Source organism: Xenopus tropicalis, chromosome 5 (assembly GCF_000004195.4).
Source record: "Xenopus tropicalis strain Nigerian chromosome 5, UCB_Xtro_10.0, whole genome shotgun sequence".
Classification (NCBI taxonomy): domain Eukaryota; kingdom Metazoa; phylum Chordata; class Amphibia; order Anura; family Pipidae; genus Xenopus; species Xenopus tropicalis.
In genome coordinates this window covers 98470959-98483348 of record NC_030681.2, presented here as the reverse complement: position 1 = coordinate 98483348, position 12390 = coordinate 98470959, and the positions used below count along the sequence as shown (strand labels likewise).

The 12390-nt window shown below is 35.9% G+C and overlaps 1 protein-coding gene across 6 annotated transcripts in view; it reads left to right on the top strand.

Annotated features, from left to right (window-relative positions):
• Positions 1-12390, top strand: part of myom2 (myomesin 2) — a 136312-nt gene that overhangs the window by 25976 nt on the left and 97946 nt on the right. For all 6 annotated transcript variants that reach the window (XM_012963482.3, XM_031902126.1, XM_018094427.2 and 3 more), the window contains one exon: positions 5250-5342. In XM_012963482.3, the coding sequence (XP_012818936.2) occupies positions 5250-5342 (93 nt within the window). The remainder of the gene's footprint in view (positions 1-5249; positions 5343-12390) is intronic.

Below are 12390 nucleotides of genomic sequence, written 5' to 3'. Positions count from 1 at the left end.
GGCCCTTAATTCTTGAAATTTTCTCTTTAGGAGTACCCAGTAGCACATAGTACTAAAAAAAAGTATATTTTTATGAAAATGGTTTATTTAGATGAAGCAGGGTTTTACATATGAGCTTGTTTATGCAATATATTTTTATAGAAACCTACATTGTTTGGGGGTATAGTTTTCCCTTAACTTGAACATCTAAATTATGCACAAGTTAGGGGGTCAGTAGGGGGCTGCCCCCCTCCTCTCTCCAATACTGCGCTGACTAAGGGAATGCAGAGATGTGCAGCAATATGTAGAGGGAAGAACACAAAGTGCAAAGTGCAAAAAGATGGGTGATTACACTTAACACACTGTACTTAAATTGCTTTCTGTCCAGCTGTGAACTCCAGCTGATGTATTCCATATATATAAGTAGTGATGAGTGAATCTGTTCTATTTCACTGAAAAACACAAAACTGCTGAAAAATGTGTGAAACGGCAAAAAAATTCTAAAATGGTGCTACTGTACCACCTTTTTAATCACGCAATATTTTTGACACAATGTACTTTTTTACATGACCGCAACTTGTTTTGATGTGACTGCAACTTTTTCCTCACTCAGCGAATTTTTCAGTCGTTTCACGAATAAATTCGCCAATGGTGAAATGCGGAATTTTTTAGCAAATCCTTCCCTGCTGAAAAGATTTGATCACTACTACATAAGCAATTTTCACAACATTCGGGAATTACAAATTAGACATCCCCACCTTATGAGAAGTAGGGGAAGAATGTGGAAGCTGATATTGTAAACAGAAGAAGCTGAAGACATATTTGACAAGTTGTAAGTCCTTTCCCCTTAACACAAAAAGGGACAATATTTTCTTTTCACATGCCTTGGCTCTGACCTTAATTTGACAAAGGTCAGTGGGAGGATGAAAGAATCCCTGTTAAAATAGAAGCAAAACAGGTGGAAACAACTGGTGAGAAGATATTTATAAACTGTCAAAAATGACCCCGGGGCAGATAAGCTTGTCTGGCCAGGGCTATAATGTCTGTGGTGAGAAGATGGTGCTGATCAGCCCTCAATAAGTGGTGATAAGTAGTAGCCAACACTCTATTAGCTACAGTAAATCACAGTAAGAAAGGTTTAACAAAAATACTTGGGTACATTAACACTTCCCCAGGGCTATTTCTTCTGGAAAAGCTGCCTTTGCTTTACACTTTAACATATACCAGAATGCATAAAGGTAAAGTATGCATAAAATACATGGGACTGTGTAAAAAGGAAATTAATAATCTTAGAACATAATTACACATTAACATACAAATGGTTTGAGAAAATGTAACCCACAGCTAATTTATATCATAATAATATACCAACCAAAATGTATTGTCAAATTGGCATGTATACAGTATATCAGAAAATATTGCCCTTTTTTAACTTGAGCCACCATTTTGTGATGGTCTGTGTGCTTCTTCTGAGATCACCTGACAGGAAATAATGCAGTTGTAACAGGAAGAAGTGTAGGAGCAAAAGACAGAATTGTGTCCTGCCATTGACTTATGTACTGTATGTGTGCCCTCGGTTTGTGTGTCTGTGTGTGTGAGCACAGCGCTTCATAAGAGCCAGAGGGACAGAAATTAGTAACAATGTCACTATTTCAATATGAGATTATTCAATGGCACCTACTATTAGGCAAATATATTTCTGAAGAAAATCATATGAAGTATGTGTGTTTTACATATGGACTGTTTTATGCCGTATATTTTCAGAGACCTGCAATATTCTGGGATATATTTTCCCTTTAAAGAATCAATGTACTGATTTTAAGTACATTTGTAAACTTCACTGTTTCCTTTAATTTTAAGGTAGCTTATTTGATTTGAAATATCTCTATGCTATAAATAGTGTGTAAATGTAGTCTTTTCTCATGAAATACCCACATTACTTGTAAAGAGAGAATTTGAATGTCATCATTAGTGATGAGTGCAATTTTTCACCAGGCATGGCTTCTCAGTGAATATTTTTTTGCGAAGAGTGCATAAAAATTCACTGTGTCAAAAAAATTGTTGCAAGCATCAAAAAGAGATTACGCACGTGTCACATGTCATTTTTGCCATTTCGCAAATTTTTGGGCAAAGCCAAACGGGACAGATTCGCTCATCACTACTCATCAGCTTAAATGTATTAAAATTACAAAGAAGTAATACCATTTGAGAATGAAGTTAAAGTGAAGGAACAGTTTTTTTCCCAATGTTACTAGAGAGCAAAAGCACAAAAATGAATTCATGTCACAGAATCAGAAATTTGGGTTGACAAAAGGCATGCCTAAATAACCCACAGTGACCCCAGTATTGTCATGGAACATCCCTTCTCCTTTTTTTATTAAAAAAGACATTAATAGAACGGTAGAAAATGGAAACTATGTTGTTTCATTTTAGAAATTAGACCATAAACTTAGACATGAACAAATGTCATGTAATAACCATAGGAGTCATTTACTACTTCTAGGGCAGAGTGCAAAGTGCAAAAAACATGTAAAATGACATGTATTTTGCACTTTGCAACCTGTCCCACCATGTGTGCCCAAAGGTGAAGATTGTTGGACTCCAAAATGGCAGGGCTGAATTTATAAAGGGCAGGAAGATAGTGGCACGTGGGCATCTCTCTTCTGCATCTAACTTGTGTGTCAGTCAGACACATATGTATGGTGGGCATAAGGTCAGGGCTACCTTTCAACTGCTGATACTTCTCTCTTCATCATTTATATGTAGCTTTAGTAAGTTATGCAGCACTTTAATTTATAATAAACAGGGATCTTAAAACAATTTAACAGTCAGGAGTTACAGAATAAAGCAAGATCAGAGTGCCCTGCTCACAAGAGCTTATGTGCTAGAACTTTAATGTGAGGTGAAGTGCAAACTGCAGGTATGCCCCTGACAAAAGGGTTTATGTTCCTTAGTGCTTTGCATTTGCATCCGGGGATTAATATATGACCCATTAATGTTGTCATTGAAATGTATTATTTTGGGGAAAACCCTATTGATAAATTGCGTATGTTAACCCTTTTAAATTTATGAATGACAGTGTGGGAAAGAAGGTGGCTTGTACTCTTTTTTTTTTAAATATTTGGAATTACCTGTATCTCATAAAGGGGAAATTATTTTGACACAGTTAATATATAATTTTTACATCTTACATTTAACGCTCAGTAGTTTAAGTATGAAGGAGACAGCCAGCAGGTATTGTATTTACCATCCATGAAATAGACCTACTTTAATAAAATGTTTGAGTAGAACACTTGGATCAATCATTAGCTTGGGCAGTATTGCATAACATCATTTCCAAACCTGTAATTTTTCAATAGCTAAAGTAGTTTTAATTTAACTTTTCATTCTCTAAATTAATTTCCTGTTTAATTTGTTTTTTCACAAATTTGCATAGATAAAACAAAATGGGTTTTGTAAGTCCCATAGAACCACTGCAATAGCTCCAAAAACGGTAAAAATTAATGTAGCCTTTGACAGTATAACGTGTGTCGTGGTGCTTTAGAGATACTGTACATAAACCGGTTTATTGTTATCTCTGCATGAGTACCCTTAATGTGCACATTCAGACATTGCCATGCTTCCTACATAAAGGTGGCCATACACTGACAGATTTTAGCTGCCGATTCGTCTCCTTTAGTTCGAATTGGCAGGTTATCTGTCCATGTATGAGGCCCTCCAATGGGCCTATCCAACTGGTTGAAAATCAGATATGTTTAAAAATTTTGTTGGAGCACTGACCACACCGGCCTATTGCTCCAGGAGCACTGCTAGCTCTACTAACAGACAACATTTTCTAGGAATGCAATTGACTGGTTCAGTAGGAATCCACCCCACCATCAGTGACTTTCTCTAACAGAAGAATGATTACTGAGCAATGTTGGCTCACTGATATTGCACTTTAAACGAAACCAAACCCCCAAAATGAATACTTAAACAACAGATAGTTTAAATCATGTTAAGTGGCCTATTAAAGAATCTTACCAAACTGAAATATAGAAATCAGTAAATATTGCCCTTTTTACACATTTTCCCTTGATCCACCATTTCGTGATTGTCTGTGTGCTCCCTCAGAAAGGGAGAGTAAGAGTCTTTTACTTACCACTTACCACAGTGTGGAAGTAAGAGACTGAATTGTATCCATTATTTAGCTGATGTGACCTAACATGTACTGTATGTGTGCCCTTGGTGTGTTTGTGTGCACCGTGAATCAAATGATCCCAGGGAGCGTCCCTTAGTTCTTAAAATGGCAATTTGCTATTTAGGATTAACCAATGGCACAGTATATTTTTATGAACATGGTTTATTTAGATGAAGCAGGGTTTTACATATAAGCTGTTTTATTTGATATATTTTTATAGAGACCTACATTGTGTGTGGGTATAGTTTTCCTTTAATCACATGCATTCACTTCATTACAAGAAAAAAACATGCCCTTATAAGCTTTAGTGGTGCTGTATGCAGTGTATGCAGTCTATTCTATGTAGGCATTACATTTAGCCATAAGATGTAGTGATGAGTAAATCTGTCCCATTTGGCTTTGACAAAAAATTTGTGAAACAGTGAAAAATCTGCAAAGCATTTTTTGTTATATGTGTCTTTTTTCGACGCTACTGCGTTTATTTTTGAGGTGTAATTATTTTATTAGTGGTGGATTTTCACTGAAGTATCACAAAACAATTGCCCAATGGCGACATGTGGAAATTGCCTGCAAATCGAAGCCTTGTGAAAAAATTTGCCCGTCACTAATAAGATGTAATAGATTCCTCAAGTATTGATATTTTTTTTTTACTGAGAAGCACAAGGTAACTATAAAAGTCTCCCAGACTGACAAAGCTCTTGTCCCAGTCAAGGAAAGACAATCCTCACTGCAAATTAATGTGGGCAGTTGAGCTCTAACATCCCCTTAAAAAGTTTGGTCTTGGACTCCTCAAAGCAGCCTTCCATTTTGACTAATTGACTCACCTGGTCTCATAAATGGGTCAGTTTGTTAAAAGCTTTTCTGACAGTCAGGAATAAAATTCAAACTTTTTCAGTTAGAATTTTATTTGAATGCCTTTCTTCCTGCTATAATTGGAATCTTATCGTTGATTAAGAAGAAAGGATAAGGATAACATATCTATTCAATGCAATTTCATTTTATCTTTTCTTAAATCGACATTCTGTGTCATTTTTGTATAGAATAACTTTACAACTAATCAGTTCATTATTTGTTTTTCCATTTCTACAAGGTATAAGAATGAGTCATTGGTTAGTCCAGCTAGTGAACCAGGAAAATACAGAATTGAAAGCAAATATGGAGTAAACAGCCTGGAAATATACAGGTAAAAGCTTTTATGTGGTGACCTAATTAAATATATATTTTTGTCATATTATTTTATTGGTATTTGCTTTATTATTTTACATTAACTTAGTGGAATCACAAAGTATATCACTTATTTTTGTTGTTGTATTACTTAAAGGACATGTAAACCTTCCACAAAAAAATAATAATTGAAGAGCCTCTTTAAAATCTATAAACACATGTCCCTCTGGGTTATTCAAAGTAAATAGCAAGGCTGCAACATCACCAAAATCACTGAGAATTCCTTCTCCTCTTCTAACCCTCTAGGCCCCTTTACTTGAGAATTTACTTTGGCTGTTGTCTACTGGGCATGCTCACTTCCAAGCTAATGTAGTGAATCTTCTCAGCTCAGATTTATAAACATGCCCCTCCAGTCTAGCCATCAATGAAGAGGTGGCATTGCTGGTTCCCATAGAAGCTTTGCTCTAGCTGTCTGCTCCTATTTTGGTTACTGATAATGTGTTAGAGGGAAAATGGCCACCAGGTAAAAGTTCTAATTACCACTATAATTAGTGGTGATCCAAACACCATGTTTTTTCTTGTGTCTCTTCACATTGATATAATGGGAAGTATTATGGATCACTGGACTTCTGCTCAACAATAATAGATTGCAATTTACTTGCAGAGTTTTCCATTCTTGCTTCTTACCTAACAAAGGGGTGAATGCGCAAGGCAGGGAAACTTTTAAGGGATAACTATGTTCCGTACATATATACTGTAAGCAATACCAGAAGGCATCACCGATGCTACATACAGAAACCAGCTCACTGAGCATCATTTTGTGAGCACAAATGGTTGCACTTATGGGAGCAAGCTGATCCTATTATAGGAGCAAGGTACAAAAAAAGGATGCACTTTGTGCTCTTTTTTTTGCACTTTCCGCCTTGTCTAGCTATCATAAATGAGGCTGTGTGAGTCTCTATGCTCTTAGGTGTGAACATTGTATACTTGTATGTTCCTAAGTTGTTAATGAACGCCAGTAACACATTCTTCTCACAACCTAAAATGATACAGTATGTGCAGTAAACCAATTATGTGTTACACTTCTGTTTTGGTCGTATGTCAAAACAACATGTCACAGGAAGTATAGAGTTTCCTCCACATTTGTCCATCTGATAATGTTTTTCCCTTGGGCATTTATGTTGATTACTTTCCTCAGTCATAAAACCCCTACCAAAAAAACATAATTATGACACCGGTTGTCAAATATGCCCCAGCATTTATTGACAGGAAATAAAATATTAAAAAGCTTGGTCTTCCATGCAAAAACTAAAGTGCTTATTTACGTGTCATTTTGAGTGAATTGTGCAGTGTCATTTTTATCCAAAATGCAGCCTTTTTCTCATAATTCCAGGATATTTGAGTTTGTTATTGCCTTGCACCTGATGCTATTGTGGCCGATGCATTAAAATGCTCTCAGTTGCTCTTGCACTTTGTAGTGTTTGGACACATTTGCACTAAAAATCTTTAGTGTTTGGATTTTGTCACTTTTGCCAACGTCAAATGACATCTGCCCATGATTCTTTTGACACAAGTGCCCTGTGTCTATTCCCTTGTGTCAATAGATGCACTGCATGAATTTTACAAGAGATGGTAGGACAGATTGAGGGGCATCAACTATGCAGAAATGCAAGGTGCACCATCTAATGCACGCACTTTTAATGAATAGGATTCTTCTGCACAACTGACTGCAAAAACTTGTGTGCCCACAACTGCACTTAATGGTCATAAAAGAGTACCCTTATGACTATTTTGGTATTACCCCTATAGGGTAATTTACTAAGTTGCAATCACACTAAGTTGCCCTCCGTCAGTTGTGCAAAAGGTCCCAATCATTAAAGGTCAGCATAAGTTGGGCTCTGTGCCACTGCCTTCCTCCAGCTCTAAACTCATTGCTAGCAGTGACCTTTGTTGTAAAACAAGATTACACTTTATTTTTGACATAAAGAAAATAATACAAGGTGTATGGATTTAAACTTATGCATGCAAGTGCCTATGCAGTTAATAATATATATAATATACCCCGGTCTTCTCAACAAATTCATCATTTGATCTATGTCTTGTAACATGTGGCATAGAAACATGTAAGGTACCTGGCAAAAATGTATCTATAGACAGTTATAAATCTACTGGAAGTCTAAAAGACTGTTTCAAATATCAAATAGTTGCCAACCAGCCTTTATGTATTGCATCCTTGCCTAAACCTGTCCAAATGATTCTATCCTGTTTAAATCAGATTATTCTGATCCTGTTATTTTAATAGTGGGTATTCAATATGATTGTGGGTATTGAATAGAACCTTTTAACCACTAACAAATTTACAAAACAAAAAAAAAAACTTTGTATTTTTCAATTAAGCTATACTACTGTTGCTTCAAAGTTTTGGGTGGGAGAGGAGTACATTCTCCATTCTTCAGGATAAATTAAGCAAATCTTACAAAAATGTAATGAGCAAGATACTAACCAAGCCCCTCCTGTTCTCAAAATGAAGCTTCCATTGGGTGATATATTGTAATGAGCCAATCTGTCCCGTTTCATTAATGACATAGGGGAGGGCATTCTTAGGAATGTATCTTTGTTGCAGAACAAATATATGCAGCCCAATTAATTCTATCCAGCATGTAGCATTCTTCCAGCAGGATCTTTACAAACTGGCAGTCTGGGCGACTAAGTAGCAGATGAGACATGTAAATAAATGTAATGTTGATGTTACATTTATTTATATGTTGATAAATGTTGATAAATGCAAAGTCATGCACCTGGGATGTAAAAGTATGCAAGCCATTTACACCCTTAATGTGAATGCTATTGGCAAACCCATAATGGAGATATAACATTGGCTGTAGCAAGCAATGCCAGGCAGCCTCTGCAAGGGCCCTTGCAGCTGTAGTAAATGGGGGAATAGATTCACTGTAGTAGAGGGTCATTCCTCCCCTTTACAAAGGACTGGTAAGGCCCCACCTAGAATATGGAGTGCAGTTTTGGTCCTAGATGGAATATTATTGACTTAGAGAAAGTCCAAAGAATGGGAACTTTGCTGGGAAAAGGTAGGGAATGTCTCAGATATGAAGAAAGAATGGCCAAGTTGGGGTTGTTCATGCTTAAGGGGGTATATGCTAACTATGAATGAATATGTAAAGGGTCAATATAATAAACTGTCTCATGCTTTTAGGGATGCACTGAATCCACTATATCCGGCTGAACCCCGAATCCTTTGTGAAAGATTTGTCCGAATACCGAACCGAATCCAAATACTTATTTGTATATGCACATTAGGCCATGGAGGTGTTAAAGAGAAAAAAATGTTAACATGAATTTAAGGATTTAGATTAGATTCAATCAAGCACATGGATTCTGCCGGATCCAAATTCTGGTGGATCTGAATTCTGCTGAAAAAGGAATCTTGGCCGAATTCTGGATTCAGTGGATCCCTAGATGCTTAATTTACCAGTAGGCCTTTCAGCTGACACAATGACTTCCATTCAGATTAAAAGAAAAGAGGTTCCATTTTAATATTTTTAAAGGATTTTTTGTAGAATTGTCTCCCTGTATCAGTTGTATGCGCAGGTACATTAGATAGCTTCAAGTGTCAAGGCAACATGGTAATAGGTACAGTAGTTAGGAGTTCTTAAATTAACTGTATTTGTTCACATAGAGGCTGAAAGTACATTGGAGTTACTTCCAACTACTTACTCTACCTTAATCTACAGCTGTGATTATATTTTATTTTAAACTGACTGGGAGTCAATTATAAACACTGGGCAAATTTGCACTTGGGCAGTTACACATGGCAACCAATTAGAAGTCTGCTTTCACTGGTACACCTGCAGCTGGCTGAAAAAATGTAATCACTGATTGGTTGCTATGGGCTACTGCCCAGGTGCAAATTTGCCCATTGTTTATAAATGAGCCCCACTGATCTTTTCAATTTACTGTATATTTTACTGTTTTACATGTGATGTGAGCCTAGGACTGTGCCAGAGCAACTGAATATCTCTAAAAAACCATATGCAGAAGTGTGGTTATAATAAGAAATGTTCCCTTGTCTGAAGTGACTAGAATTTTCCCCCTCCCCCCATTTCTAACTTTATCCTTTAGTCACATATTTTATGCATATTTTTTTATGTGTTTCCTATTAGGAGAATGTCTGAATGTAAGTGGGGAGTATGTTTCCATTTTACCAAATTATAACTATAAACTTGTGCGACAATTCTCATTGACTTCTATTGAACTTTCCCAGACTATTCATATTTCTTAAGAATTTTTGAGTATATTTGCATTAAAAAAAGCAAACTTTAATTTTAATAAACCGGCCCCTAAGTGCCGAGTGGAAATTTTAGACAGATTGAACAACTTTGTGCTAAAACCCTCCCATTGCAGTGCATAGTGTGTAACTGTAATATATTTGATGAAACAAAAATATTTTGTTCAGGTAAAAAAAATGCTTTGAGAACATGGTATCCTCTCATTTCAGAACTCTCAGCTGTTCATGTTAAATTGCTGAGCTGCAGGCTATCTGATCTTTGGATTCTTAAAACAGCCTGGAATTTCTTGGCTGTCATCTTGACTGTACTCTAATGTTAGTGAACCTTCCCCTGTGGCATTTGTCTGTATGAATATTCTGGGTGTTCATCAGCTGCAATGGAAAATACTTAGGGTGCCACAATGAGAACATCACTTTTAATTCTAGTTTTATATAGAAGCAGGCATTGATTCTTTCATCCACCCTTATATATTTCTGTATGTGTTTGGATAGAAAGTAGGGCAGTGTTGAAACACTGTGCACATTTACATTGAATGTTGAAACCCTGTGCACTTTACATTGAATCCTGAGCTTATGCTAAACTAATATGGGCTGCATTCTTGTAGCAGCAATAGTTTTAATGTTAAGCAAAAAAGTAGTATTTGTTCAAACATAGTTTGAATTGAATTAGTGAGTTTTACCAAATGGTAACAACAGTTGCTGTTCTTTAAAAAATAGATGATCATTTACTATTTAATAAGATCTCAATGGGTGCTGTGGAAAGCACCAATATTCCACTGAAAAATAATTTGTCAAACACATTCAAATACATACTGACACCTAACGCAAAAAAAAAAAAAAAATCTACTTCCTGCATGCAGGCTTCATGCATCAGTCCTTGAGAGGTGGAGCTATTCCCTTTAAAGCACACAAGACAAGGAAGGAGGAATGTACCAAAACTAAGATAGAGTATATAGCTTAGTAGCTTAGTTATTTTTATTGCAGACTTAAACATCTTTGTCCTTTCTTTGCACAGAAGTCATAGATATGTTCAAATGCCCCAAAAGGGAATATAAAATAGCTGTAATCTGCTAACCATCTAGCAAATAATCACAACCAGTGGCTTGCTTCTTTACAGCAGACCAGTAAGCTCTACCTGCTGATTGACTGCTAGTGATAAAACATGAACAAACATTGTACTTGTTGTTAGATTACATTTATAAACAACTAAAAAGCTAGAGGATGTTTGTCTGATGCAGTGTCTGAAGAAGAACACAAATATACTATGATCACATCATATTACAAACTGGGGCATATTTATTATAGTGTACAAGCCAACATCACTGGTAATGTTGCCCATAGCAACCAATCAGATCTTTGCTTTTGTTTTCTAACTTGGGTAGGTGACCGTTCAAATTCAATTGATAATTGGTTGCCATGGGCAACATCACTGGTGATATTGGCTTACACACTATAATAAATATATGTATGTAGGTTCTTAACCTATGTATTTAGGTTCTAAAAATGGTTGTGCTTATGGTGGATTGCCATGATCCCCACTAAACAATAACAATGCCTCCTGCAAAGGACATATAAAATGTGATATATAATTTTGGGTGGAAGTAATCTGTGTCCCATTCAAAAAAAGATGAATAAACTCCAATTTAATGTCTCCTTTTAATAAGGGCCCATTTTTTGTCATTTTTTTTCTTTTGCTATGACAAAAAAATCTTTGAAATCTAAGAAATTAGGTCATGATTTTTATGGTGTACTTTTTATTTCTAAATTACACTATTTCTATAGCAAATAATTCACTTTACTATAAAATGTTATTCTTAAACCAACAAATATATTTTTTTAGCTGTAATATTAGTGTGGAGGCACCATCTCAGTGCATTGTGCCTGAGTCTGAGCTTTCAGAAGGAGCCAACACATTAGAACTGCTTTCAGGTAACCTATTGTTTCTCCTACTCCCATGTAACTGGAGGAGTCCCAAGCCGGACTAGGATTTCTTACTATTGAGTGCTATTCTGATGTCTCTGGTGAGCTGCTGTTTTGCTGCCTTCCCATTGTTCTGCTGATTGGCTGCTGGGGGGAAAGGGAGGGGGTGATATCACTCCAACTTGCTGCTAAGCAGTAAAGAGTGACTGACATTTATCAGAGCACAGGTCACATGGCTGTGGCACCCTGGAAATTGAAGAATATAAAAAATATCTGTTTATACTTTTAAAATATGGATTTCAATGCAGGATTCTGCTGGAGAATCTCTATTAACTAATGTGTTTTGAAAAAAAAAACATGTTTTCCCATGACAGTATTCCTTTAAGGGATTTTATTTATAGAAAGACTTTGCCCTTAGAAATGTACTTGATATGTTTCCAAAGTAACAGCAGGCCCCACTGGACACGATAGGAAAGGAAAGCACATACTTGCTGAAGGGATTCCTGTCATATTAGTACAAAGCCACCAAGAGGTTTTATCACCTTATCTAGTTAAACAGAGGTCAGGCTGCACACAGTTACAGCAGAAGTACACAGAACCTTACTGTGTATGTCTTGGTTTTTTTTTTTATAGACATTTAGAAATAACATTAAAATCAAAATATGTAATTAATAAATACCTTTATTAGAAAGTTCTTAGAATGATGTTTTATTAAATTAAATAAAACTGTTTTTTTGGGTGAGAATCCATTTAACAAGAAAAATATGGTTTAAGTAAAAGCAGATATTTTATAAATATAACTTATGATTTAATTCTGTGCAACACACTGTAACATATTTTTCTT